This window comes from Pseudophryne corroboree, chromosome 5 (genome assembly GCF_028390025.1).
Source record: "Pseudophryne corroboree isolate aPseCor3 chromosome 5, aPseCor3.hap2, whole genome shotgun sequence".
NCBI classification, from domain to species: domain Eukaryota; kingdom Metazoa; phylum Chordata; class Amphibia; order Anura; family Myobatrachidae; genus Pseudophryne; species Pseudophryne corroboree.
Genome location: NC_086448.1, coordinates 652,284,186 through 652,311,173, shown reverse-complemented (window position 1 = coordinate 652,311,173; position 26,988 = coordinate 652,284,186). Strand labels below are relative to the sequence as shown.

The 26,988-nt window shown below is 42.9% G+C and overlaps 1 protein-coding gene across 3 annotated transcripts in view; it reads left to right on the top strand.

Annotated features, from left to right (window-relative positions):
* The window catches only part of NOL4 (nucleolar protein 4), a 595,206-nt gene that overhangs the window by 331,768 nt on the left and 236,450 nt on the right, over positions 1 to 26,988 (top strand). For all 3 annotated transcript variants that reach the window (XM_063923673.1, XM_063923672.1, XM_063923674.1), the window contains exons 3-5: positions 11,193 to 11,304; positions 12,204 to 12,316; positions 14,437 to 14,569. In XM_063923673.1, coding sequence (XP_063779743.1) covers positions 11,193 to 11,304; positions 12,204 to 12,316; positions 14,437 to 14,569 — 358 coding nt within the window. The remainder of the gene's footprint in view (positions 1 to 11,192; positions 11,305 to 12,203; positions 12,317 to 14,436; positions 14,570 to 26,988) is intronic.

Genomic DNA, 26,988 nt, shown 5'->3' with positions numbered 1-26,988 from the left:
ACAGGCTGATCCAACTTTTATGTAATGTCCTTAAAACAAGTCAAAATGAGGTTCAGTAGTGTGTGTGGCCTCCACGTGCCTGTATGACCTCCCTACAACGCCTGGGCATGCTCCTGATGAGGTGGCGGATGGTCTCCGGAGGGATCTCCTCCCAGACCTGGACTAAGGCATCCGCCAACTCCTGGACAGTCTGTGGTGCAACGTGGCGTTGGTGGATGGAGCGAGACATGATGTCCCAGATGTGCTCAATTGGATTCAGGTCTGGGGAACGGGCGGGCCAGTCCATAGCATCAATGCCTTCGTATTGCAGGAACTGCTGACACACTCCAGCCACATGAGATCTAGCATTGTCTTGCATTAGGAGGAACCCAGGGCCAACCGCACCAGCATATGGTCTCACAAGGGGTCTGAGGATCTCATCTTGGTACCTAATGGCAGTCAGGCTACCTCTGGCGAGCACATGGAGGGCTGTGCGGCCCCCCAAAGAAATGCCACCCCACACCATTACTGACCCACTGCCAAACCGGTCATGCTGGAGGATGTTGCAGGCAGCAGAACGTTCTCCTTGGTGTCTCCAGACTCTGTCACGTCTGTCACATGTGCTCAGTGAGAACCTGCTTTCATCTGTGAAGAGCACAGGGCGCCAGTGGCGAATTTGCCAATCTTGGTGTTCTCTGGCAAATGCCAAACGTCCTGCACGGTGTTGGGCTGTAAGCACAACCCCCACCAGTGGACGTCGGGCCCTCATACCACCCTCATGGAGTCTGTTTCTGATCATTTGAGTAGACACATGCACATTTGTGGCTTGCTGGAGGTCATTTTGCAGGGCTCTGGCAGTGCTCCTCCTGTTCCTCCTTGCACAAAGGCGGAGGTAGCGGTCCTGCTGCTGGGTTGTTGCCCTCCTACGGCCTCCTCCATGTCTCCTGATGTACTGGCCTGTCTCCTGGAAGCGCCTCCTTGCTCTGGACACTACGCTGACAGACACAGCAAACATTCTTGCCACAGCTCGCATTGATGTGCCATCCTGGATGAGCTGCACTACCTGAGCCACTTGTGTGGGTTGTAGACTCCGTCTCATGCTACCACTAGAGTGAAAGCACCGCCAGCTTTCAAAAGTGACCAAAACATCAGCCAGAAAGCATAGGAGCTGAGAAGTGGTCTGTGGTCACCACCTGCAGAACAACTCCTTTATTGGGGGTGTCTTGCTAATTGCCTATAATTTCCACCTGTTGTCTATTCCATTTGCACAACAGCATGTGAAATTGATTGTCAATCAGTGTTGCTTCCTAAGTGGACAGTTTGATTTCACAGAAGTGTGATTGACTTGGAGTTACATTGTGTTGTTTAAGTGTTCCCTTTATTTTTTTGAGCAGTGTATATATATATATATATATATATATATATATAAATACATATACATGGTCGAGTTGCATTATTATGACCACCCCCTACATTTGACGTCGGCATCGCATAGCCCATGAAGTACGTCACATGTTGTGGACTGGCATGGTGGGTATATAAGGTGTGCAATAGGCCGTCTGCACACATATCACTCATTGCTGTCATGGTTAAAAGGGGCGATTTATCAGAATTACAAAAAGGGGTGATTATCTGCTTTCAGGCCAAGGGTGGCAGTATTTCTGAAACAGAGCAGTTTGTTAACTGTTCGTGTGATGCTGTGGTGAATGTGTATTGTGATTGGACAAATGGCACCATTGTGAATAACGGACGTTGAAACTGCGGAGCACCACATGATATTGAAGTGAGAGGTGAACATTGGCTATGAAGGTGCATGAGGGCCGACCAACAAGCTACAGTGGAGCGTCCCACCATCAAATTGAACCTGGGGGCTGCACATGGCGGTTACTCTGCACATGGCGGTTACTCTGGGTACTTGTAGCAGAGAAATCTATGCTATACTACTAATTTGAATCAGTGATCCGATACCAATGACCCATTACTGTTTTTACATCAGCGAGCCCTTCTACCTATTGATAATTTAGTGAAGCCAGAGAAGGGGAGATTTGCATTCTGCTAATAAGCTGACAGATTTGCCAACATGGTTCACACATGCGTGCCCAGGTTTGCTCTGTGCTTGTTTAGAAGGGGATAATATATTTAACCCAAATTGGCGTATTGCAAGAAGCAATCTTCTGTTGTGACCACGGAAGGTATGACTTTCCTACACAGATTCAGGGGGGGTTTCATTGAAGCGTCAAGAGGTTAATAGAATTGCTGTAAAGGAAATTATTATCATAGCCAGTTTATTTATGAGGCGCTTCTGCCTTGTTGTGAGATAAGTCTGACTGAGAGTCCCAACATAAGCCACTATGATAAGCAGTGTTTTTCCTTTGGCTATGGGATTCCATCTGCAGCAGGGTCATGGAAGAAATCACGTCCCCACAACGAAGTGCCTACATTGTAATAAACTGCAAAAACAAATTTAGCAGCAAATCCAAAACTGTACCAGATTTGTAGCCTTCAACATGTCCCATTAAATCCTGATCCTAAATATGTGGAAGGAGTTTCTGCTGTCTGGAATCAAGTGGGAATGTAATATTTTCCCTTTTACATTGAGTAGGTTGTCATTAAACAGTATATTTAATTTTAAGATTTATGACTGAAAATTAATTTTTTTTGATTTTTATTGGTCGTGCAAATGAAATTGCTCCCAAAAAATAATATTTACAGTCTATAAGGTCTATGTACAGTATGTTCGGCATTGTCATAATTACAGTAATAGTAATAGAGTAACCAGAACTTATCTTGTGACATAGAAAACAAAGACGAAAAAACAACGATGTACAGATGTACTCTGTTAGCGCCGGGCATCTTTTTTTTGCAGAAAATGTGTCTTATTCACATTGATATGCAAATAGGACACACAAGCAGACTGTTTAAAATGATATGCAGTATGCTTATATTTTTTGTGTGCTTGCTACTGTAACTGAGGTGGTCATTCCGAGTGGTTCGCTCACTACCAGTTTTTAGCAGCCGTGCAAACGCTATGCCGCCTCCCACTGGGAGTGTATTTTAGCTTAGCAGAAGTGCGAACAAAAGGTTCGCAGAGCTGCTACAAAGTTTTTTTGTGCAGTTTTAGAGTAGCTCAAAACCTACTCAGCGCTTGCGATCACTTCAGACTGTTCAGTTCCTGTTTTGATGTCACAAACACACCTTGCGTTCGCCCAGCCACACCTGCGTTTTTCCTGGCATGCCTGCGTTTTTTCGAACACACCCTGAAAACGGTCAGTTGACACCCAGAAACGCCCACTTCATGTCAAGTTATGGCAACCAGTGCGACTGAAAAGCTTTGCTAGACCCTGTGTGAAACTACATCGTTCGTTGTAACAGTACGACGCGCGTGTGCATTGCGCCAAATACGCATGCGCAGAAGTGCCTTTTTTTGCCTCATCGCTGCACAGCAAACGAATGCAGCTAACGATCAACTCGGAATGACCACCTGAATACGAAATGGTATGATACAGTGTTTTCTAGGAAAACACTGTAGTGTAGCATTTTAAATGCAGATACAGCCACGATTGCACACAGAATATAGGCATGCCACATATCATTTTAGACATATATAGTGTGGCAGATGCTCAATTAGCTTAGTGATATCATTCAGGTGCTTGAAAGGGAGGGGTGTTTCTAAGCAAAAAAAAAAAATGCAATTGGTTTCGCCCAGCACCCTGAATGATAACAGTAACCAGATTTAAATCCCACACAATATTACAATTCAGAGATCTCGGTTACATATATTTGCGCAAATATATGAATAAGCCCCAAAGCCGCATCAAGGCGTCTCTGTATATTTGGGGTCCCTAGCACTATATTTAGGTGCAGGGTGTGGCACCCCAAAAACACCAGCATAAGCCAGAAAGCCCAGGGCAGCATACCAGTTAAAAACTATAGTGTTAATAAATTAGTGTAAGAAAGACGAAGAAATAGTGTTAAAGAAATTAGTATGTAAAAAGTGTTAATAGAATGTAAAGGTATGCCACACTAAAGCCATCCAGCTCAGCCAGTCCAGAGGCACCCCAAGGGTGTGGCACCCCAAAACACCAGCATAAGCCAGAAAGCCCAGGACAGCATACCAGTGAAAAAACTATAGTATTAATAAATTAGTGTTAGGAAGCCGAAGCTATAAAGAAGGTGATATAAAAATGAGATGTAATTAAAATGGAGAAATAGTGTTAAAGAAATTAGTATGTGACAAGTGTTGATTGAATGTAAAGGTGTGCCACACTAAAGCCATCCAGCTCAGCCAGTCCAGAGGCACCACACCCCACACCTCCATTACCCCAATCTGGGTCTATGATTAACCAGCAAAGAGCCACATGATAATTAATGGCTCCTTACTTAAATATATCTAAGCTAAGAGCTACCTACCTTGGAGCAACCCCATAATGCTCCATATGACATGTCAGGGCCTGCACCTCCTCCTAATGCAGGAACCTCTCTGACTCTCACAACAGACATATATAGTGTGGCAGATGCTCAATTAGCTTAGTGATATCATTCAGGTGCTTGAAAGGGAGGAGTGTTTCTAAGCAAGGACAAAAAGGTAATTGGTTTCCTCCAGCACCCTGAATGATAACAGTAATCAGATTTAAATCCCACACAATATTAGAATTCAGAGATCTCGGTTACATATGTTTGTGTAAATTTATGAATAAGCCCCAAAACCGCATCAAGGCGTCTCTGTATATTTGGGGTCCCCCAGAAGTACTCTGTTAGTGCCGGGCATCTTTTTTTGCAGAAAATGCGCCTTATTTACATTGATATGCAAATAGGACACGCAAGCAGACTGTTTAAAATGATATGCAGTATGCCTATATTCTTTGTGTGCTTTCTTCTGTAACTGAATACGAAATGGTATGATATACAGTAGTGTTTTCTAGGAAAACACTGTAGTGTAGCATTTCATATGCAGATACAGCAATGGTTGCACACAGAATATTGGCATGCCACATATCATTTTAATCAGCATAAGCTGATTGTGTGTCATGTTTGCATTTTAATGGAAAAAGTTGATCGTAAAGACACTCAGTGGTACTGAGTCACGGCATGGCGTGACCAGTAGGGCTGTTTAATGTTCAGGGATGCTAGATGTAAATGAACACATGGAAGTTTTTTCTATAGGATGATATGTATGCCAGATATATTTACAATACTAACTTTTGCCATAATTTTTTTAATTTAAGTTGCTTGGTTATTAATAAAAGTTTTTAAATACTAAATAAGTAATATATATATATATATATATATATATATATATATATATATATATATATATGTACAGTATATGTTCAACATGTCAACCTTGACAATATGCTGACTTGTTCATTATGTAAACATTATACATGTCTACATTATGATCATATGAGTGTTAGATTTAGGCTGTGGTTATGGTTAGGATGTGGTTAGTGTTAGGCTGTAGTTAGGGTTAGGCTGCAGTTAGGGTTAAGATGCAGTTAGTGTTATGCTGTAGTTAGGGTTAGGATTATTCTGCAATTAGGGTTAGGATGCGGTTAGTGCTATGCTGTAGTTAGGGTTAGAATGCGGTTAGTGTTAGGCTGCAGTTGGGGTTAGGATGCGGATAGTGTTATGCTTTAGTTAGGGTTAGAACGCGGTGAGTGTTAGGCTGCAGTTAGGGTTAGGATGTGGTTAGTGTTAGGCTGCAGATAGGGTTAGAATGCGGTTAGTGTTAGGCTGCAGATAGGGTTAGCATGCGGTTAGTGTTAGGCTGCAGATAGGGTTAGCATGCGGTTAGTGTTAGGCTGTAGTTAGGATGCTGTTAGGGTTAGGCTGCAGTTTGGGTTAGTATGCATTTAGTGTTAGGCTGCAGTTAGGGTTACGGTGTGGTTAGGATTAGGGTAAAATAGTGCTGTCTACATTCGTACTGTCGATATTCATAGTGTCAACATTTTAAACATTTCAACACGAGGTATGGCTAGTAAATAACGAGACTGTACTTGTAAAAAATAAATCTTACTGCGTGAATCATAAGGGAGCGGGGGAACATTGACCTTGGACTTTTCCAAAATAGTTTATCTTGCAACATTTAAAGAAGTTGTATTTTTTTTCCATGCGTCATAAAAATGGTTAGTTCAAAAGTAGAGCAACATGTTACTTTACATTTTTTTAGTTAAATTAAACAAAACACCCACCGAATCTTTCCGTATGCTAACCGAGGCTTATGGAGCAGATTGTATGTCACATGCATGTGTGTTTGAGTGACACAAAATATTTATTGATGGTCGTGAGGATATTGAAGATGTTGAAGGCCTTGCACATCAAAAACAAACGAAAATGTGGAAAAATTTTATAAAACTGTTCGAATTGACCATTGACTCATTTGAATGATAGCAGAAATGGTAGACATCGACAAAGAAACTGTTAGGCAAGTTTTGCATCAAGATTTTAACATGACAAAAGTTTGTGCGTATATGGTTCCAAGGCTTCTCGCTGCCGAGCAGAAAGAAAATCGAAAGCAAATTTGTACAGACATTTTAGAACAAATTCATATGGATTCACATTTTTTAGATAATGTGGTCTATTCATGAAGCAGTGAAGAGTGGAGAAGTGAGCCCATGGCAACCATTCAGCTTTGAAGTAACATTTATCAAGTGCATTCTATAAAATGATAAATATTAGTTAATTGGTTGCCATGGGCACTTCTCCACTGGCTCACTTCTCCACTCTTTTCACTGCTTCATGAATAGACTTGATAGTTATCACCTGCGATGAAACATGGATCTTCCAGGTCGATCCTGTGATAAGACGCTAGTCCATGCACTGGAAAACACCATCATCACAAAGAATGAAGAAAGCATGTCAAAGCAAATCCAAATCTAAAGCCATGTTAATTGTTTTCTTTGACATCAATGGTGTTATTTTGGCAGACTAGGTAACAGAAGGCGCAACAGTGAATCAACAGTACTTCAAAAATGTTCTAGAAACTTTGCAGGAAAGAATCAGAAGAAAGACATAGCACCGCGGGACTTCTTTCTTTTCCCTAAAGTCAAATCTATAATTAAGGGAACCCGTTTTGCATCAGCTACTGAGGTAAAGAAGAAAACGACGGAGCTGTTGAGACATCTGAGAGATAATGAGATACAGCACAGCTTTGACCAATGGAAAATAAGAAATCTATGCTATGTGGATGAAGAAAGGGAGTACATAGAAGGGGAACAGAGCTAAAATGTTCTTAATGTAATTTAACTTCAAATTATAGCATTAGTTTCATTATTTAATACCTACACCTTGTATGTTAGTGGTGACATTGTGCTTTATGAAATGTCAAATGTAGACATTGTGATCTTGTTGACATTCTGAATGTCAGCATTCTATATGTTGTCTACCACACCCGAGTATACAACGTGTTGCCAGATCTAGAAGGCGGAGAGCCATAAATAGTGAACAAATTCAGCCCACACTTGATTGCATACAGTTAGACGAATATACTGTGCTAACTTTTATACCCCAAGGTGAGTGACAGCACAATTAATGTATATAATGTAAGTCTCAGTTGTTAAATTATAATAAAACATGTAATTGAGATCACTAACACTTTTTAGATACAAATTGATAATCCAACTTGCGCTCATGAATGTTTTAAAAGTCAAATTGCAAATTTGCTGTTTTTTTTCTGTACCAGTAGCTTCAATTATTATTATTATTATTATTATTATTATTATTATTATTATTAATAATAATAATAATAATAAGCCTTTCACAAGCGAGCAGAAACAAGTGAAGACACCCTATTTGAAGTGACTCTGATTATTCTAATTGAATTCCTCTTGGGCTCTTCAGCCAATGAACCTCATGGCTAATTAAATAGGCCACTGATTGTTCAAGCCCACTAATGAAATTGTTGTCTTGGGCTCATTGGGGGTAATTCTGAGTTGATCGCAGCATCAAGTTTGTTAGCAATTGGGCAAAACCATGTGCACTGCAGGGGGACAGATATAACATTTGCAGAGAGAGTTAGATTTGGGTGGGTTATTTTGTTCCTGTGCAGGGTAAATACTGGCTGCTTTATTTTTACACTGCAATTTAGATTTCAGTTTGAATACACCCCACCCAAATCTAACTCTCTCTGCACATGTTATATCTGCCTCCCCTGCAGTGCACATGGTTTTGCCCAACTGCTAACAAATTTGATGCTGCGATCAACTCGGAATTACCCCCATTGTCTTAAAGCAGTAATGAATAGTAATGATGTACGTACAGTACTTCAAATACACTGCTGTATTTTGGTCCATCAAACACATAGCCAACCAACATAGTAGACCTACTGTGTTTTCTTAAGGTGCTTTTGCCAATACTGTGAGTGCTTTACTGGTGCTCAATCTTTTTCTTTAACTCATCCATGATTTTCTTACCTTGGATGTGGCTGTGAATAGGGCAACCTGCAGACACCATGATAGTCAGAATAGTTATAGGAGTATAAGAGGAGTGTACAGTGACCAGTCTACCAGTCTACTAGTGTAATTATGTTAGCAAGAACAGGGCTGCATGTGACAGTAACAGTGCCCTGACTGAGAGTACAGCAATGGAGGCGAGGCTCATATCAGTCTTTTACATGAAAACTGTGGTATCAAATGCAACTCCATATGAAACATACTGCACAGCCATCATTTCACATTACAGGTTGAGTATCCCTTATCCAAAATGCTTGGGACCAGAGGTATTTTGGATATGGGATTTTTCCGTATTTTGGAATAATTGCATACTATAATGAGATATCATGGTGATGGGACCTAAATCTAAGCACAGAATGCATTTATGTTACATATACACCTTATACACACAGCCTGAAGGTCATTTTAGACAATATTTTTTATAACTTTGTGCATTAAGCAAAGTGTGTCTACATTCACACAATTCATTTATGTTTCATATACACCTTATACACACAGCCTGAAGGTCATTTAATACAATATTTTTAATAACTTTGTGTATTAAACAAAGTTTGTGTACATTGAGCCATCAAAAAACAAAGGTTTCACTATCTCACTCTCCCTCAAAAAAGTCCGTATTTCGGAATATTCCGTATTTCGGAATATTTGGATATGGGATACTCAACCTGTATCAATAATTTGCAATAACTTTTCAGTGATAATTAAGAGAGTATTTCCATACTTTTGAAAACCAGTTTGCGCGGCATGCCATTGATGGGGTGTGTCACGCTGTGCCCAAAGGGCATGTCTAGCTCCGCATATGGGCGTATCCATCCTTTATGGTATCCTCCAAATCATTTTGTACACCAGATACTCTGATTAAACAAATGTGTTTAACTAAAGGTTACTAATACAAATTCTTTACCTTAGTCACAGCACACTAGCAATAGCAGCATATGCTATGGCTCACTGCGTGCGAGCACACACACACATCAGAGATAAGAAGACTTTGAGCGACCATGCTGCTCTCTTCTGCCAGGGGACCAACAAGGGGCTAATGAGATGCGTCAGCAGGGACTCCTGAGCAACTGCAGCTTGCATTCTAGTGACTGCAGCAAATCAGTACCCCTGCCCAGAAATTTCTTGGTGGCCCCCTGGCAGCCTAAGTTGAGCTTTAGTGAAGAATCTGAAGAATACGGGGTTTTTAATTTACAGTCCGGGGCAGCAAGATATTACACACTGAAACCGGGGTCTCCCACAGGATGCTGGAGTGTAGGCAGCTATGAGTATTTAACTTGAATAGGGTTACTTACAAGTGAAGGCTACTTAATTAATAACTTTCTTTATATTATTCAGCACTCACAGTGTAGTTAGCACATGTATAGTATGTTGCCCCTTTCCGTGTTAATGCAAGGGCTGAACTCCATTGTTGTAAAAATAATCGAGAAATAATTTCTAAAATGTCAAGCCTAAACAAGTGAGCCCTATAAATAAAAGCCTTATTTTTTCTATGAATGATAGTTTTGTGTTTTTAAGTTTAAAAAATTTGTTGGAAATTCTGAAAGCGATATAAAGTGTTTGGCTTGATAGAACATAAGCAGGCCAAGGTAAGAGGTAGCACTCCACTAATGCTGGTTATGCAAAAGCATCGCAATGTGCTGGCCTACAAGGTTGGCATGTACTGACATCCAGCATGTTCACAAAAATCACTTTGTATTTCATCCTGACAATGGTTTGTTTAGTTTTGCTGTCATTCAAGGTTGCAATCAAAGCTTTTTGCTAAAATACTTTTCATTTTGTACTTTATTTTTTTTAATTTAAAGGCTTACAAGTGCAAGATGTTAGGTTTTTATTAGAATGAAAAAATTGTTTATGGTCTACATGCTGAGAAAAAATATCAGCCACATTCTGTACATGCATATGTTAATGGTTTTTTTTTATATTATGATTATTTTTTTTATTGCTGTTAATATGGTTGTTGGTATGAATGTGTTTTTTTAATTAGTATTTTCTTTAAAATTCTCATGTTTTTGAGTTATATTACTGTATTTATTTTTCATGTATACATACTTATGTGTCCTTTTCAGGTCCCTTTATTGAAGAGGTCAAATCAGTTCTCAGGGATTCATGCAAATTCGCACTTTGGCAATAATTACAGTAGTGTGCCATTGCACATTTTCTTGCACATACTCAGGCAGCAGAATGTTTGTGACCGCAATTTGCTGGTGACATGGTCCGAAAGCAGGCAAATTACGACGAGGCTCTTAAAAAATATATCTTTGCATATCCTCCTTTGGTCTTTTTAGTTCTGAAAAGTAACTGTTGGGGGTCATTATGCTGAATGCATCTACTACTTCGGTTAACTGTGGCTTTCACCCTTGAAAAGTGTTTTAGCAAGAGTAGGCCCAGGGTCAAGATCTAGCAGGGGAAAAAAAAAACCCTGTTGGGGGAATTGGAACTGTATCCCATTTTGCTGAATGGAGCAGTATAAGACAGGATGGATATACTTTTCTTTAGTGCCCTCATTTATAAAACCTGCAGGGTTTGGATCGAAGCTCTGTTAAGACTAAAGATAGATTGAGAACGTACAGTTAAGCTTTACAGTGGTACTTCTAGTGGTACTTCTAGCATTAAAGTTTGGCATAGTTGTAGACATAGGACCTACCGAATGTTACAGATCTTCAGCAAAGCAATCATAGGAAAATGTCTCCATCTATAAATTTAGGCTTGTCACTCAACAGAATGGCTAAATTTACATGGTGGCTGTATTGTGATCTGTTCTAGATTTCGGAGACCTATGCCTTCCTTCCCAGAGAAGCAGTGACCAGATTTCTAATGAGCTGCTCAGAATGTCAGAAGAGAATGCACTTAAACCCAGATGGAGCAGATCACAAAGGTGAGAGCAATGACCCCCAAGTATGTTATATACTCAATAATGCGTGTCATTGGTCATAGCCTTGCAGAAGACACATCATGACCGTGCATCACATTGCGTTATATATTGCTGATGATAGTTGCTATCTCCTCCTGATTTATTGGTTTCCATGAATTGTCCTTTCAGTACTTATGTACTGTTTCCCTGTCTTTTGTTACTTCCAGTTTTTAGCTTTGTCATGTTTGTGGAATTAGTCACCCTTCAGTATCTAAGCATCACACTGCACTACGGTCCTCCAGGTATATCTCAGAGGCTTTTGTTTTTGTATTGTGAAGAAGACATTGCACTTATGCTGTTCATTTGTCTGGCACTCTCAAAGGACACAACAGACTCCTGCCCCCAGCACTGCATCTTTCTACTTAACAGTTGTCCATAAAAGGATCTATAAATACATCTGTGAAACCAAAGTGGACACATATAAGGGTAGTACTACAGCTAACCAGCTTAAGCCCAGTAACACTCTTACTTTTGTTAGATCTCTTTTCTTGCAGTTCTGTAATATGGAGTAGCCCTTAGGAAATGCACACTATACCATAGCTGTAAAGGTAACTAATATAGAAGCTAATATACTACGCACCTGAGGACCATACTCATATTAAAGAGAATAAACTAAAGTCTTAGTAAATGGGAAAAAACCTACATGTATCAAGCCATTAAATAAAAACACCATAATGTGGCTTCTATTAAACAGAAATAAAAAAAATCTAAAATAAAACCCCCCAATAGTAAACGTTGCTAAAATATCCTACCTGTATTAGTAAAGAAACAACAACTATACATTTAAATATAAAAAATAAATATGTAAACATAGAAAGGGAAATTATTACATTTACTGACTGCTGCTATTTGTTTTGTTACAGATAATGGAAAACCTCCCACTCTAGTGACAAGCATGATCGACTATAATATGCCAATTACCATGGCTTACATGAAGCACATGAAACTGCAGCTCTTAAATTCGCAGCAAGATGAGGTAATGCATGACAGGAATCGTGCGACTGGCTGAGCACTGACCATCCAGATGTTATTGGACTGCAACACCTGTCAGCACTCATTTATTTCCATTGACATTTATAGTCATCGAAGACCAATACCCAAGTCATTACCAAAGTTACTTACTATTGGGAAATAGATCAAAGCTTCTAAAGAGGACAAGGGAGGTTTTGCCCTTAGTTACCAATCGGATTCCATCATTTTATAGAATGTGCTAGATAAATTAGAGGAATTTCTTGGTTGCTTTGGGCACTTGTCCACTAGAAGATTTGATAAATCTCCCCTTAATTTATGTTTAGTTGCCAGAAAGGGCTATCACGTTTTAGTTCCATCCTTTTCATGATATTATCAATGACTTACACATTGCTCTTATACAGATGCATCCTCATAAATCCAGCCTCAATAAACCATGCCGTGGGAGATGCCTGGCGTGAGTGAGCCGCCAAGTCCGTGCAGTTCTGCTAACGTCAGGTATCTTTTCTTTTTTTTTGCCAAGATGCATCTTAGTCGCAACACAATGCAACGAAGACGCACGAGGAGACTGTGTTGATTCATTTGATATATAACACACTATACAAGTGTCGCTCCTTGTGCATCCTAGTCACATTGAGTTGTGACTAAGAGGCATTTTCGTCAAAAAAAGAAGTGAGAAAGACGTTCGACGCTAGAAAATTCTCACACGACCTGGCGTACCAAGAGGGGCTGTTTGACGTGACTGCAGCAAAGATGAATGAGGACACATCTGTAGGTATCTGTATGTATTGACAACATTTTCATGAGGGAATTTGTTTTTTTATCAGTTCGTTAAGGAGCCATACAAGGCATCTATTGATGGGTATTGGTGTTAAAGCTGGCTTACACACTGTATTGACTGTTGCTGCATCAGGCAGAATCATGAATGAAAACAGATTGCATGCTCATGTCTCTGATGTCAAGGTGTCTTTGTGGATTAGCCTGACTGAGAGCTCCCAGAAATAAGAGACTAGTTCAGAGCTACTCATCTGTCAGAACCAATAACAATAAATGTGCTCTTAACAACCACTAGACAGATGCTATGGCCTCTGCTACTACTATATGCATGCTGGTTAATTTATCTGTACAACACTTTAAGGCCCCTGCATATAGTAGGGAACAGAGCCCTAAATCCAGCGATAACTGATGTTTTCCCCAGAGGCAGGGCTTACCAGTGCTCAGTCACTATTCCTGGAATAACTTTCAACGGCCACCTCCGGCAATAGCTTCCCCTTGCAAAGCTTCTATCACATCTCAGGATGGCAGCAGTACAGGTGATTTACAGGGGGAAAAAAACAAAATTAAAATGAATCGTTATATCCATTGGTGAATTTATTAATATATTTTTGTTAATTTAAAAAGATATATATATATATATATATATATATATATATATTTAAAAATATAGCATTATTAAAATTATTATTATTATTATTATTATATTTTTTTTTTTTAAACTGCTCCTGGAAGATCGAGCCCTGTCAGCTGGCTCCGATTTCCAGGAACAGATCCAGATTTTAGAGATCTGTCTGTGGAAACGTTTCTGCAGTATTTTTCATGGTTCGCTAACTTTGCAGCACAAATCCTCTCTGTATACAGGATCTACTGTATACTATCGATTTTTACTATTCTATTTTCATTGAAGGGTAGTATCAACACTCATTGGAGAATAGTATTTAAAGTGCAAAACAAATGTCATTATGACACGGTTAATGTAGATAGTACTGCATATAACATGCTTTTTAACAAAACTTTAGTAAAATACATTTATTATAAAAACTAATTAAGACAATCATGAAGCGAAGCCTCCTTTAATCACTTTATTATGCAATTCTCAAACTGCCCCAAGAAATCTCTCTGCTTGAATTATCACCTGACGTTGCAATTTGTTAATGCATCCAACAGTAAAACTCTTGTACTGTATGCAGAAAAGCTGACATCTTGGATTGCACAGTGCCATGCTCTATCTACTACTGTGTTACTGTTACTTCACAGCGAACGTGTACACTAAGTTAACCTTTAATAGTGAAGTATTCCTATAGGATGATGCAGAATCTCACAATGTGAACCCTATATCTATGTCGGCAGGATGAAAGTTCCATAGAAAGCGATGAATTTGATATGAGCGACTCCACCAGGATGTCAGCTGTGAACTCTGACCTCAGTTCTAACCTTGAAGAAAGGATGCAGAGCCCTCAGAATCTTCATGGACAACAAGATGGCAAGTTTCAAATGTGTTCTTTCCTGTCATAACTGGATGGTCATCTACAATTGCTGTGTAGTGTTGTATGTGGAGGCAAGTGTCTATTTTGACACTCACAATTGTAATATACATAATCAATTTAAAATAGATGGATATGGCTGGGCAAACAGGCTAGAAGAAGGGAATTATTATGGAGACACACACACACAATTCCCATTTGTACCTGGCTTTATGTTGTGTAGGATAGTAATTATAAGACAATCATTTGTGGTGGAGCAAAATCTACGCACACGCTATTATTCTATACTCACTGTCATTCTTAGTTGAGATCCACTCACATCTTTCCTACTAGAACACATAAATCCAACCCTCCCACTTCAAACATTTAGGGGCAGATGTATTAACGTGGAGAAGGCATATGGAAGTGATAAACCAGTGATATGTGCAAGGTGATAAAGTCACCAGCCAATCAGATCCTAACTGTTAATTTACATATTGGAGGTGATTGGCTGGTGCCTTTGTCACCTTGCACATATAACTGGTTTATCACTTCCTTATGCCTTCTCCAGGTTAATACATCTGCCCCTTAGTTAGATGGGGGACAACTATCCCCATCACAGATTGGTACTTGATCCTCAACTAGGGTCCGCCTTGCTTTTAGTATTCCTCACAATAGTCCTGATTTACAGGATAATCCCTACTTGAAGGGGCTGTCAAACCAGTTAACATGTTTGTCCTGGGAAGTCTGGTCTAGAAATCACCATACTGATGGGCAAAGTGTTTTGGAGTGCAGGGATGGTGTTGGTGGAGCTGGCACTAGACATGCCGCCTGGTTGATGTAGAAATGTCACCTCTTAGCTCATGTTGCCCTGATTACCTTCATGATAGTGGGGCTAATTCAGACCTGATCGGTTGCACAGCAGCGATCAGGCCTGAACTGCACATGTGCCGACACCGTACTTGTGCGGGGGAGAATCGGCCCTGACATGCGTATGTCAGGGAAGCTGATCGTAGATGTGCTAAATGTAGCACATCTGCGATCATGTCTAAATCACCCCCAGTATTGGGAGGTGCGCTTCAGGACCTCATTACACTGCTACACTACAGGCCCAAAAACTGATATCTTGCAGCTGTCTTTTCCTAGAATTTCTTAGTAAAATTAATGAAAAACAAAAATAAAAAATGTATTATATAAATTGCCAGATTTCATTGTGATTTAGATTCGGAGCAGTCATTTTTATAGTTTCTGTGACTATAATGTTAGCCTTTGGGCACTGACAAATTTGTGCTGGGGTTCAGCTTCTCAAGCATATATGCATCTTTCTTCCCGGCTGCATGTGTTTGTCCACCATTACTGTATGTCTGCATAGGAGCACCCGCTGATGATGGCGTGCACAAAGCCAAATCACTTAATTTCTGCAATGCAAACTAGTGTTATACTCAGCCTGCATCAAGCCCATTGCATTTTATGCTTCAAAAATTTCTTTGCTTGATAGTTTGTCTTCAGGCCATGTTTTAATTTATTAATTTTGTTTAACATGGATGTATTCCTTCACACAGTCTTTTAGATCTGTTTACCTAGTGCCTCAATTCAGTAAATTCATATCCAACATTTATGTTGTGCAGATTTAATGATTTATGGTTATTGCTCTTGTAGTCTTAAATATCTAAGTTAACTAAAAGAAGTACTTACATATATGAAAATCCACTACTCATGCAATCAAAACTCATGTTTATGCTAAAACGTTGGAACATATTGTACAAGATGTCTTTGTGATTCAATAGTATTGGCGTGATTTAATAAAGTCCATGCTTTGTACATGATTTCCGAGTTCAGCTGGCATCCCGCACGCCCACCAAACTCGGACTTCATTACATCCGTCCTTTGTCTTGTTTTTCAGTATAGTCAGGGGCGGATTGGGATGGGGTGTGGTCTAATAAGGGGGGGGAGGGGTCTGTTGAGGGGGGCAGGATCCCTCCTCATAGGTCCTGATTGTCTGGTGCTGCCTTCCTTGCATCTTTTGCTGCAGTTGTGTCTGAGACCAGGGGCGGATTGGGAACTAAAAGTGGCCCTGTAAAATTTTGTAGAAGTGGCTCGACACGGGCAGCACAAGCGGTATAACACATAGTGTAACCATGGCAGCATCACTGGATGACAGAGTTGCTGTACTGCAGTGATGGAATTACAGAATGAATGGGCCAATGTAGTGTACTGAGTGTGGTGGGCTGCCTATTATGTGGGAGGATGGGGACACATGACAACACACAAAACAGGCCCCATAGACACGTTAGCCTACCAGGAATCCTCCTTGTAAGACCGATGGTCAATACGCTCCTGAGTATAGTTGTGATGTAATAAGTGGCAATAATGCGCTATAGAATGTTCTAAAATATATTGATTTAAAAGTAGATTTTACTAATGGGTCTTCATAAATGCAATAGTCGCCCAGATGAGGACACACATTAATCTATAGTTCATAGCTATAATACATACATTATAGTTCAAAGCTATAATACATACATTATATTTCAAAACTATAATATATATATATATATATATATATATATATAAATCCAAAGTTCATAGCTCTGTAAACGGACAACGATTATTTTATGACTCCCTCCCATGGAGCACAGTGGGAACTTGGGTCTTTGTGTTTAACTTCAATTTGTAATAATTACCTAGTAAACTGTAAGCATTGTTAAAACTACCATATTAATCAGTTCTGTCCAAATAAAATGGAGAAGACAACAGTGCCCAGCTGTACTGATATAGCATGTGTGTGTTATTTCTTAAACCTGAGCTTTGGGAAAATGATGTGACCTTAAATCAGAAGCAGCATATGGTAAGTCAATGAGAAGACATTGATCACTGTCATGGTAACAGTAATCTCTTGAAGTTTGACACTTTGCACAGAACAAGACACCTTTTTATTATGTATGATTAGGAATCAGTCAGTAAATACTCTCTAGCAGAGAAAAATCTCTTCCTGCCCACTGAAGTGGCTCCGCTCTGTTACTTGGTCATAGTGAATTTATAATCTACATTCTCCTGTATTTATGAGAACCTAACATTGCTGTCCTTAAATGATCGAAGTTTCAAATTTAAGGATGCATCTACTAACTGAATAATAGCCCACTGTAAAAAAAAAATAATAATCCGACACTTGAATCTACTGTAAGTAAACTTTCATTTAGGCAAAGCATTTTTCCCCAGATCTGTATAATGTGTTACATACAAACCCACCTGGCCATCACATTGAGCCTTCCTATGTTTAGATGTTCAAAGTTTCCCTGAACTATAAGTTTTGGGAGCAATGGAAGTGGCCAAGAAGCTACAGCATTATTGTGATTAATAACGGTAACTAGAACTCGCAAGACCTAAATTGCAGAATTGCAGTAGTCTGATAATTTTAATGGATTTTCTCTAACGTCCTAAGTGGATGCTGGGGACTCCGTAAGGACCATGGGGGATAGCGGCTCCGCAGGAGACTGGGCACATCTAAAGAAAGCTTTAGGACTATCTGGTGTGCACTGGCTCCTCCCCCTATGACCCTCCTCCATGCCTCAGTTCGATCGTTGTGCTCGAACGAGAAGGGTGCACACTAGGGGCTCTCCTGAGCTTCTTAGTGAAAGTTTTAGTTTAGGTTTTTTATTTTCAGTGAGACCTGCTGGCAATAGGCTCACTGCATCGAGGGACTACGGGGAGAAGAAGCGAACTCACCTGCGTGCAGAGTGGATTGGGCTTCTTAGGCTACTGGACATTAGCTCCAGAGGGACGATCACAGGCCCAGCCATGGATGGGTCCCAGAGCCGCGCCGCCGGCCCCCTTACAGAGCCAGAGAAGAGTCCGGAAAATCGGCGGCAGAAGACATCCTGTCTTCACCAAGGTAGCGCACAGCACTGCAGCTGTGCGCCATTGCTCCTCAGCACACTTCACACTTCGGTCACTGAGGGTGCAGGGCGCTAGGGGGGGGCACCCTGAGCAGCAATAAAAACACCTTGGCTGGCGAAAATACATCACATATAGCCCCCAGGGCTATATGGATGAATTTTAACCCCTGCCAGAATCCATAAAAAAGCAGGAGAAAAGTCTGCGAAAAAGGGGCGGAGCCTATCTCCTCAGCACACTGGCGCCATTTTCCCTCACAGTTCCGTTGGAGGGAAGCTCCCCTGGCTCTCCCCTGCAGTTACTACACTACAGAAAGGGTTAAAAAAGAGAGGGGGGCACTAATTAGGCGCAGTATTAACAATACAGCAGCTATAAGGGGAAAAACACTTATATAAGGTTATCCCTGTATATATATAGCGCTTTGGTGTGTGCTGGCAAACTCTCCCTCTGTCTCCCCAAAGGGCTAGTGGGGTCCTGTCCTCTATCAGAGCATTCCCTGTGTGTGTGCTGTATGTCGGTACGTTTGTGTCGACATGTATGAGGAGAAAAATGATGTGGAGACGGAGCAGATTGCCTGTAATAGTGATGTCACCCCCTAGGGGGTCGACACCTGAGTGGATGAACTGTTGGAAGGAATTACGTGACAGTGTCAGCTCTGTATAAAAGACAGTGGTTGACATGAGACAGCCGGCTACTCAGCTTGTGCCTGTCCAGACGTCTCATAGGCCGTCAGGGGCTCTAAAGCGCCCGTTACCTCAGATGGCAGATATAGATGCCGACACGGATACGGACTCCAGCGTCGACGGTGAAGAGACAAATGTGACTTCCAGTAGGGCCACACGTTACATGATTGAGGCAATGAAAAATGTTTTACACATTTCTGATAATACGAGTACCACCAAAAAGGGGTATTATGTTCGGTGAGGAAAAACTACCTGTAGTTTTCCTGAATCTGAGAAATTAAATGAGGTGTGTGATGATGCGTGGTTTTCCCCCGATAACAACTGATAATTTCTAAAATGTTATTGGCATTATATCCTTTCCCGCCAGAGGTTAGGGTGCGTTGGGAAACACCCCCTAGGGTGGATAAAGCGCTCACACGCTTGTAAGGGCTCTACCCTCTCCTGAGATGGCCGCCCTTAAGGATCCTGCTGATAGAAAGCAGGAGGGTATCCTAAAATGTATTTACACACATACTGGTGTTATACTGCGACCAGCAATCGCCTCAGCCTGGATGTGCAGTGCTGGGTTGGCGTGGTCGGATTCCCTGACTGAAAATATTGATACCCTAGATAGGGACAGTATATTTTGCCTATAGAGCATTTAAAAGATGCATTTCTATATATGCGTGATGCACAGCGGAATATTTGCCGACTGGCATCAAGTCTAAGTGCGTTGTCCATTTCTACCAGTAGAGGGTTATGGACACGTCAGTGGTCAGGTGATGCGTATTCCAAACGGCATTTGGAAGTATTGCCTTAATAAGGGGAGGAGTTATTTGGGGTCGGTCTTTCAGACCTGGTGGCCACGGCAACAGCTGGGAAATCCACGTTTGTACCCCAGGTCGCCTCTCAACATGAGAAGACGCCGTATTATCAGGCGCAGTCTTTTCGTGGACAAGCGGGCAAAATGTTCCTCATTTCTGCCCCGTGACAGAGGGAGAGGAAAAAGGCTGCAGAAATCAGCCAGTTCCCAGGAACAGAAACCCTCTCCCGCCTCTGCCAAGCCCTCAGTATGACGCTGGGGCTTTACAAGCAGAATCAGGCACGGTGGGGGGCCCGTCTCAATGAATTTCAGCGCGCAGTGGGCTCACTCGCAAGTAGACCCCTGGATCCTTCAGGTGATATCTCAGGGGTACAAATTAGAATTCGAGACGTCTCCCCCTCGCCGTTTTCCTAAAGTCGGCTTTACCGATGTCTCCTTCTGACAGGGAGACAGTTTTGGAAGCCATTCACAAGCTATATTCCCAGCAGGTGATAATCAAGGTACCCCTCCTGCAACAGGGAATGGGGTATTATTCCACACTGTTGTGGTACCGAAGCCGGACGGCTCGGTGAGACCGATTCTAAATCTAAAATCTTTGAACACTTACATACAGAGGTTCAAATTCAAGATTGAGTCACTCAGAGCAGTGATTGCGAACCTGGAAGAAGGGGACTACATGATGTCTCGGGACATCAAGGATGCTTACCTTCATGTCAAAATTTACCCTTCTCACCAAGGGTACCTCAGGTTTATGGTACAGAACTGTCACTATCAGTTCAGACGCTGCCGTATGGATGGTCCACGGCACCCCGGGTCTTTACCAAGGTAATGGCCGAAATGATGATATTCCTTCGAAGGAAGGGAATTTTAGTTATCCCTTACTTGGACGATTCCCTGATAAGGGTAAGATCCAGGGAACAGTTGGAGGTCGGTGTAGCACTATCTCAGGTAGTGTTGCGGCAGCACGATTGGATTCTCAATATTCCAAAATCGCAGCTGGTTCCGACGACTTGTCTTCTGTTCCTAGGGATGATCCTGGACACAGTCCAGAAAAAGGTGTTTCTCCCGGAGGGGAAAGCCAGGGAGTTATCCGAGCTAGTCAGGAACCTCCTAAAACCGAGCCAAGTCTCAGTGCATCAATGCACAAGGGTTCTGGGTAAAATGGTGGCTTCCTACGAAGCAATCCCATTCGGCAGATTCCACGCAAGAACTTTCCAGTGGGACCTGCTGGACAAATGGTCCGGGTCGCATCTTCAGATGCATCAGCGGATAACCCTGTCACCAAGGACAAGGGTGTCCCTCCTGTGGTGGTTGCAGAGTGCTCATCTTCTAGAGGGTGTTATGCACACCAGTGCCTGCAGGAAAGTACTAGTGTCAGAACTGTTATGCACTCCAGTGTCTGCAGGAATGTACTGGTGTTTGAACTGTTATGCAAAACAAATGGACTCACAGACAAACTGGGGAATATGACATAACGTACACAGAAGGTGATAGGGTAACAAAATACACACACAGTGAACAGAGAAGCCCAGAGGCTAAGGAACTGGGTATCTCCCTTGTATTAGAACTGCTCAGATGTAAAAAGCAAGATGTTGTGTTTTAATACGTAGAGAACCCGAAATGCTGTTGCTAAGGGCAACAGCAAAACCCTAAAGGGTTACCAACGGGTGTGGCAGTAAACTCCTTGGTCAGAGATGGAATGATAGACACAAGGAGAGCCTCCACAATCCTGATTCTCACTTGCAGTGCACAGGTTTAAGCTTACTGCCACTAAACTGACCCCTGACACCTAGCACAGTGAGACAGGATTAGACAGGCAAGTGTTAGAATACAGCCGCAAACTTGCTAAGTTCACAGAGTAATAACAGAACCCCAGCAAGCTAAACGACTGACTCCAGTCTTACTGCTAGGGCTGGATTGGCAGAGTGTAATACCAAATCCCCAGGCCTATTTGCAGTAAGCAACAAACAAATACAAAGCTACACAGTACTGGCTAACTTTCATGAACTGACTAACCAACAGAGATTCAGCAGCATCTGCTTACCCTGAAAAGAGGCCTTATAAAGCAGGTGCTGTCCACGCCCCACTCAGACCTCACAGACTGTGAGCACAAAAACCAGCACCGGATCCCCTGCCGTGCACAGAGCCTATAACCACTGCACAGCAAAAGACCCGAACCGGAGTATCAGCTGCGCTCAGGTTACTCCACTAGCACTTGTCTCCCGGTTGCCATGACGACGTGGCAGCACAGGGCAGGAGACCCTAACAGTACCCCCCCTCTGACGAGGGGTCAAAGAACCCCTACCACCGGGTTTATCGGGGAACTGCGAGAAGAAAGAGCGTATCAGTCTGGGGGCATGAAGATCACAACTGCGCACCCACGACCGCTCCTCCGGGCCATACCCCTTCCAGTGCACCAAAAATGACAGCCGACCCCGAACCACCTTGGAGTCAAGAATCCTTTCAACAACAAACTCCCTCTGGCCACGTATCAGAAGAGGGGAAGGTCTTCCACTGGTAGAAGGATTACTAATCGCCCGTTTTAAAAGGGAACAATGAAATGTTTTATTGATACCCAAAGAACGGGGCAGATCTAACTGAAATGCCACCGGATTGATAACCCTGGTGATCTTATAAGGGCCGATGAACCGGGGCCCTAACTTATGAGATGGCTGTCTCAACTTCAAATTCTTGGTAGACAACCAGACGAAGTCTCCTAATTTGAAGCTGCAGGGTCTTTTCCGCTTATCAAAAACCCTTTTGGTCACTAATGACACAGACACAAGGGCTTTCTTCACTTTCCGCCAAATACCCCTAAGGACCGAAACCACAGAGGAACCACCAGGCGTGGAGTCCAGGGGGTCAAAAGAATTGGCCTTAGGATGATGCCCATACACACAAAGGAAGGGAGAGATCCCTGTAGCAGAGTGAGCCGCGTTGTTATAGGCAAACTCCGCCATGGACAGATGAGCAACCCAGTCAGTCTGACACTTGGAGACATAACACCTGAGGAACTGCTCCAAGGACTGGTTCACCCTTTCAGTCTGCCCATTAGACTGCGGATGGTAGCCTGACGACAAGCTGACAGAAATCTGGAGATCGGAACAAAATGCCCTCCAGAATTTGGCCACAAACTGGGATCCGCGGTCAGAGACCACATCAAGTGGCAACCCGTGGAGACGCACAACATGCAGCATAAATAATTCAGACAGGCGTCTGGCTGATGGCAGCCCAACCAGTGGAACGAAGTGCGCCATCTTCGAAAACCTGTCAACGACAACCCAGATGGCTGTCATCCCCGAGGATTTGGGCAAGTCCACCACAAAATCCATTGAAATATGGGTCCATGGCTTAGATGGGATAGAGAGTGGATGTAATGGGCCAACAGGAACCCCTCTAGGAGTCTTATTTCGGGCACAGATGTCACATGCCCGAACCCACTGATCCACATCCTTAGCCACCGAGGGCCACCACACCGCCCTAGATAGCAACTCCCGAGTTCTGGCAATACCCGGGTGACCTGCCGACTTCTTGGCTTGGAATTCCAGGAACACTCGCTGTCTTAACCTAGGAGGCACAAACAAAAGACCTACCGGAAGGTCTGGAGGAGCCTGCTCCTGTGCTCTAAGGACTAATGATAAGAGGTCCTGGGTAATGCCCACTTTAATACATGATGGGGAAACAATGGGCAACGGCTCCTCGGTGGTCTCCTGGATTGGAGCAAAACTCCGCGAGAGCGCATCAGCCTTGATGTTTTTTGACCCAGGGCGATATGTTATCAAAAAATTAAAGCGAGCAAAAAACAAAGCCCATCGTGCCTGCCTGGCATTGAGACGCTTCGCTGACTCTAAATATGCCAGATTCTTATGGTCAGTGAGAATTGAGACCACAAACTTAGCCCCCTCAAGCCAGTGTCTCCACTCCTCGAGTGCATCCTTAATAGCCAACAATTCCCGGTTACCCACGTCATAATTCATCTCGGCAGGCGAAAATTTACGGGAAAAGTAAGCACAGGGATGAAGGCGATTATCAGACACTCCCATCTGAGAAAGCACTGCCCCAATACCCATCTCAGAGGCATCCACCTCCACCACAAAAGGACGCTCTGGATCTGGGTGTCGCAGCACCTTGGCCGAAACAAATGCCCTTTTGAGACGGGCAAAAGCCGCTTTAGCCTCACAAGACCAGTGAGCAACATCCGCCCCTTTCTTAGTGAGTGCCACCAAGGGCGCCACTATAGACGAAAATCCAGCGATAAATCGTCTATAAAAATTCGCAAAGCCCAGGAAACGCTGAAGCGCCTTCAAACTAGTGGGCTGCACCCAATCCAGGACTGCCTGTACCTTGGAACCCTCCATTTGGAAACCTTCTGGGGAGATAATATATCCTAGAAATGCGATTTGCTGAACTTCAAATTCGCACTTCTCCAGCTTCGCCCCAAGCCGGTGGTCTCTGAGTTTCTGGAGGACTAAGCGTACATGCTTCCGATGTTCCTCCAGGGAATGGGAGAAGATTAGGATGTCATCTAAGTATACAACTAAGAATCTATCCAAATATTCCCTGAGCACATCATTCATGAAATCCTGGAAGACTGCCGGGGCATTACAGAGCCCAAAAGGCATCACCAAATATTCATAATGCCCTGAGTGGGTATTAAAGGCAGTCTTCCATTCATCCCCCTCTCTTATTCGGATTAGATTGTACGCACCGCGTAGGTCAATCTTAGAAAAAATGGTGGCAGTACGAAGCTGGTCAAACAAGACCGAAATGAGAGGCAGTGGGTATGAGTTTTTAATCGTGATACGGTTCAATTCCCTGAAGTCGATGCAGGGTCGCAACGAACCGTCCTTTTTACCCACAAAGAAGAACCCCGACCCAACTGGAGACTGTGAAGGTCTGATAAATCCCTTAGCCAAGTTCTCCTGAATGTACTCTGCCATAGCCTGAGTCTCAGGACGTGACAGGGAGTACAACCTGCTCTTGGGAAGCTTAGCATTTGGCAACAAATCAATGGCACAGTCATAGGGGCGATGGGGAGGTAGTACCTCTGCAACTTTTTTGGAGAACACGTCCGCAAAATCTGCATAACACCCTGGCAATCCTGGCAAACTTAGCTGCGAGAGCCTGACTGGAAGGCTCAAGCAACTCCTGAAACAATCAGTACCCCAACTAAGAATCTCCCCAGAGACCCAGTCAAATTGAGGATTGTGGGCCCTTAACCAGGGTAACCCCAACACCAATGGGGCAAAAGTACAGACAGTCACATAAAAGGACAATTTTTCAGAGTGTGTGGCTCCAATAAACAAAGAAATCTGGCTAGTGCAAGAGGTAATTTTACCTTGGGATAATGGTTCCCCGTTTAACCCACAAATCTCAATTTCCGATGCCAAGGGTACTAAGGGAACAGAGTGTTTTAGGGCGAATTGGCGGTCCATAAAAACCCCGTCGGCCCCACTGTCCACAAAGGCCTCAGTCTTGACAGTTTGACCGAGGATCTTCAAGGTCACCGGAATGATAAAAGTCTTCTTGGGAAATTCTGACTTCTGGCCTGACAGGATATTTCCCATCACCCTCAGGCCCTGAAGTTTTCCGGCTTTTCTGGGCATGATACTACCACATGACCTTTATTCCCACAGTACAAACACAACCCCTGCTGTCTCCTCCGCGTCTTCTCACGCGAGGAGAGGCGGGTAGCCCCAATCTGCATAGGCTCCTCAGAAAATTCCTCAGAGTCTGAGGTTCCCTTGGGAAGGAAGGAAATCTCAGTCTCCCTTTCAAGCCTACGCTCTCTCAGCCGTCTATCCACCCGGATGGATAACTGCATGAGCTGATCCAAGCTATCAGGCAAGGGATATTGTACCAGTTGGTCCTTTATCTGGTTAGAAAGACCTCTTCGGTACTGGTGTCTCAGGGCTGGGTCATTCCACTGGGTATCATGGGCCAACCTCCGAAACTCCGTACAGTAAACCTCAACTGGCCTTCGCCCTTGCTTAAGGATCGAAATCTGAGCCTCAGCTGAGGCCGTCTTGTCAGGGTCATCATACAACATGCCCAGTGCCGTAAAAAAAGCATCAACACTTTTAAGCGACGGACAGTCAGGCTGCAACCCATATGCCCAGACCTGTGGGTCTCCTTGTAGCAAGGAAATCACTATGCCCACCCGCTGAATCTCCGACCCAGAAGACTGAGGCATAAGCCGGAAGTATAGCTTGCAGCTCTCCTTGAAACAAAAGAACTGCGAGCGATCTCCAGAAAAACGATCCGGGAGATTTACTTTCGGCTCCTTAACCCCTGCAGGTGCTGCTGCTGCGGGAGCTCCGCCAGCAGCCTGGGAGGTGTGCATTTTAATGGACAAATCATTAAATTGCCGAGTCAGGACCTGCACCTGATCGACCACCTGTTGCAACGTATTTTGAGGGGTATGCTCCATATTCCCACAAAATTTCAACAGGAGTATTAGGCTGCTGAATATGTTATGCACACCAGTGCCTGCAGGAAAGTACTAGTGTCAGAACTGTTATGCACTCCAGTGTCTGCAGGAATGTACTGGTGTTTGAACTGTTATGCAAAACAAATGGACTCACAGACAAACTGGGGAATATGACATAACGTACACAGAAGGTGATAGGGTAACAAAATACACACACAGTGAACAGAGAAGCCCAGAGGCTAAGGAACTGGGTATCTCCCTTGTATTAGAACTGCTCAGATGTAAAAAGCAAGATGTTGTGTTTTAATACGTAGAGAACCCGAAATGCTGTTGCTAAGGGCAACAGCAAAACCCTAAAGGGTTACCAACGGGTGTGGCAGTAAACTCCTTGGTCAGAGATGGAATGATAGACACAAGGAGAGCCTCCACAATCCTGATTCTCACTTGCAGTGCACAGGTTTAAGCTTACTGCCACTAAACTGACCCCTGACACCTAGCACAGTGAGATAGGATTAGACAGGCAAGTGTTAGAATACAGCCGCAAACTTGCTAAGTTCACAGAGTAATAACAGAACCCCAGCAAGCTAAACGACTGACTCCAGTCTTACTGCTAGGGCTGGATTGGCAGAG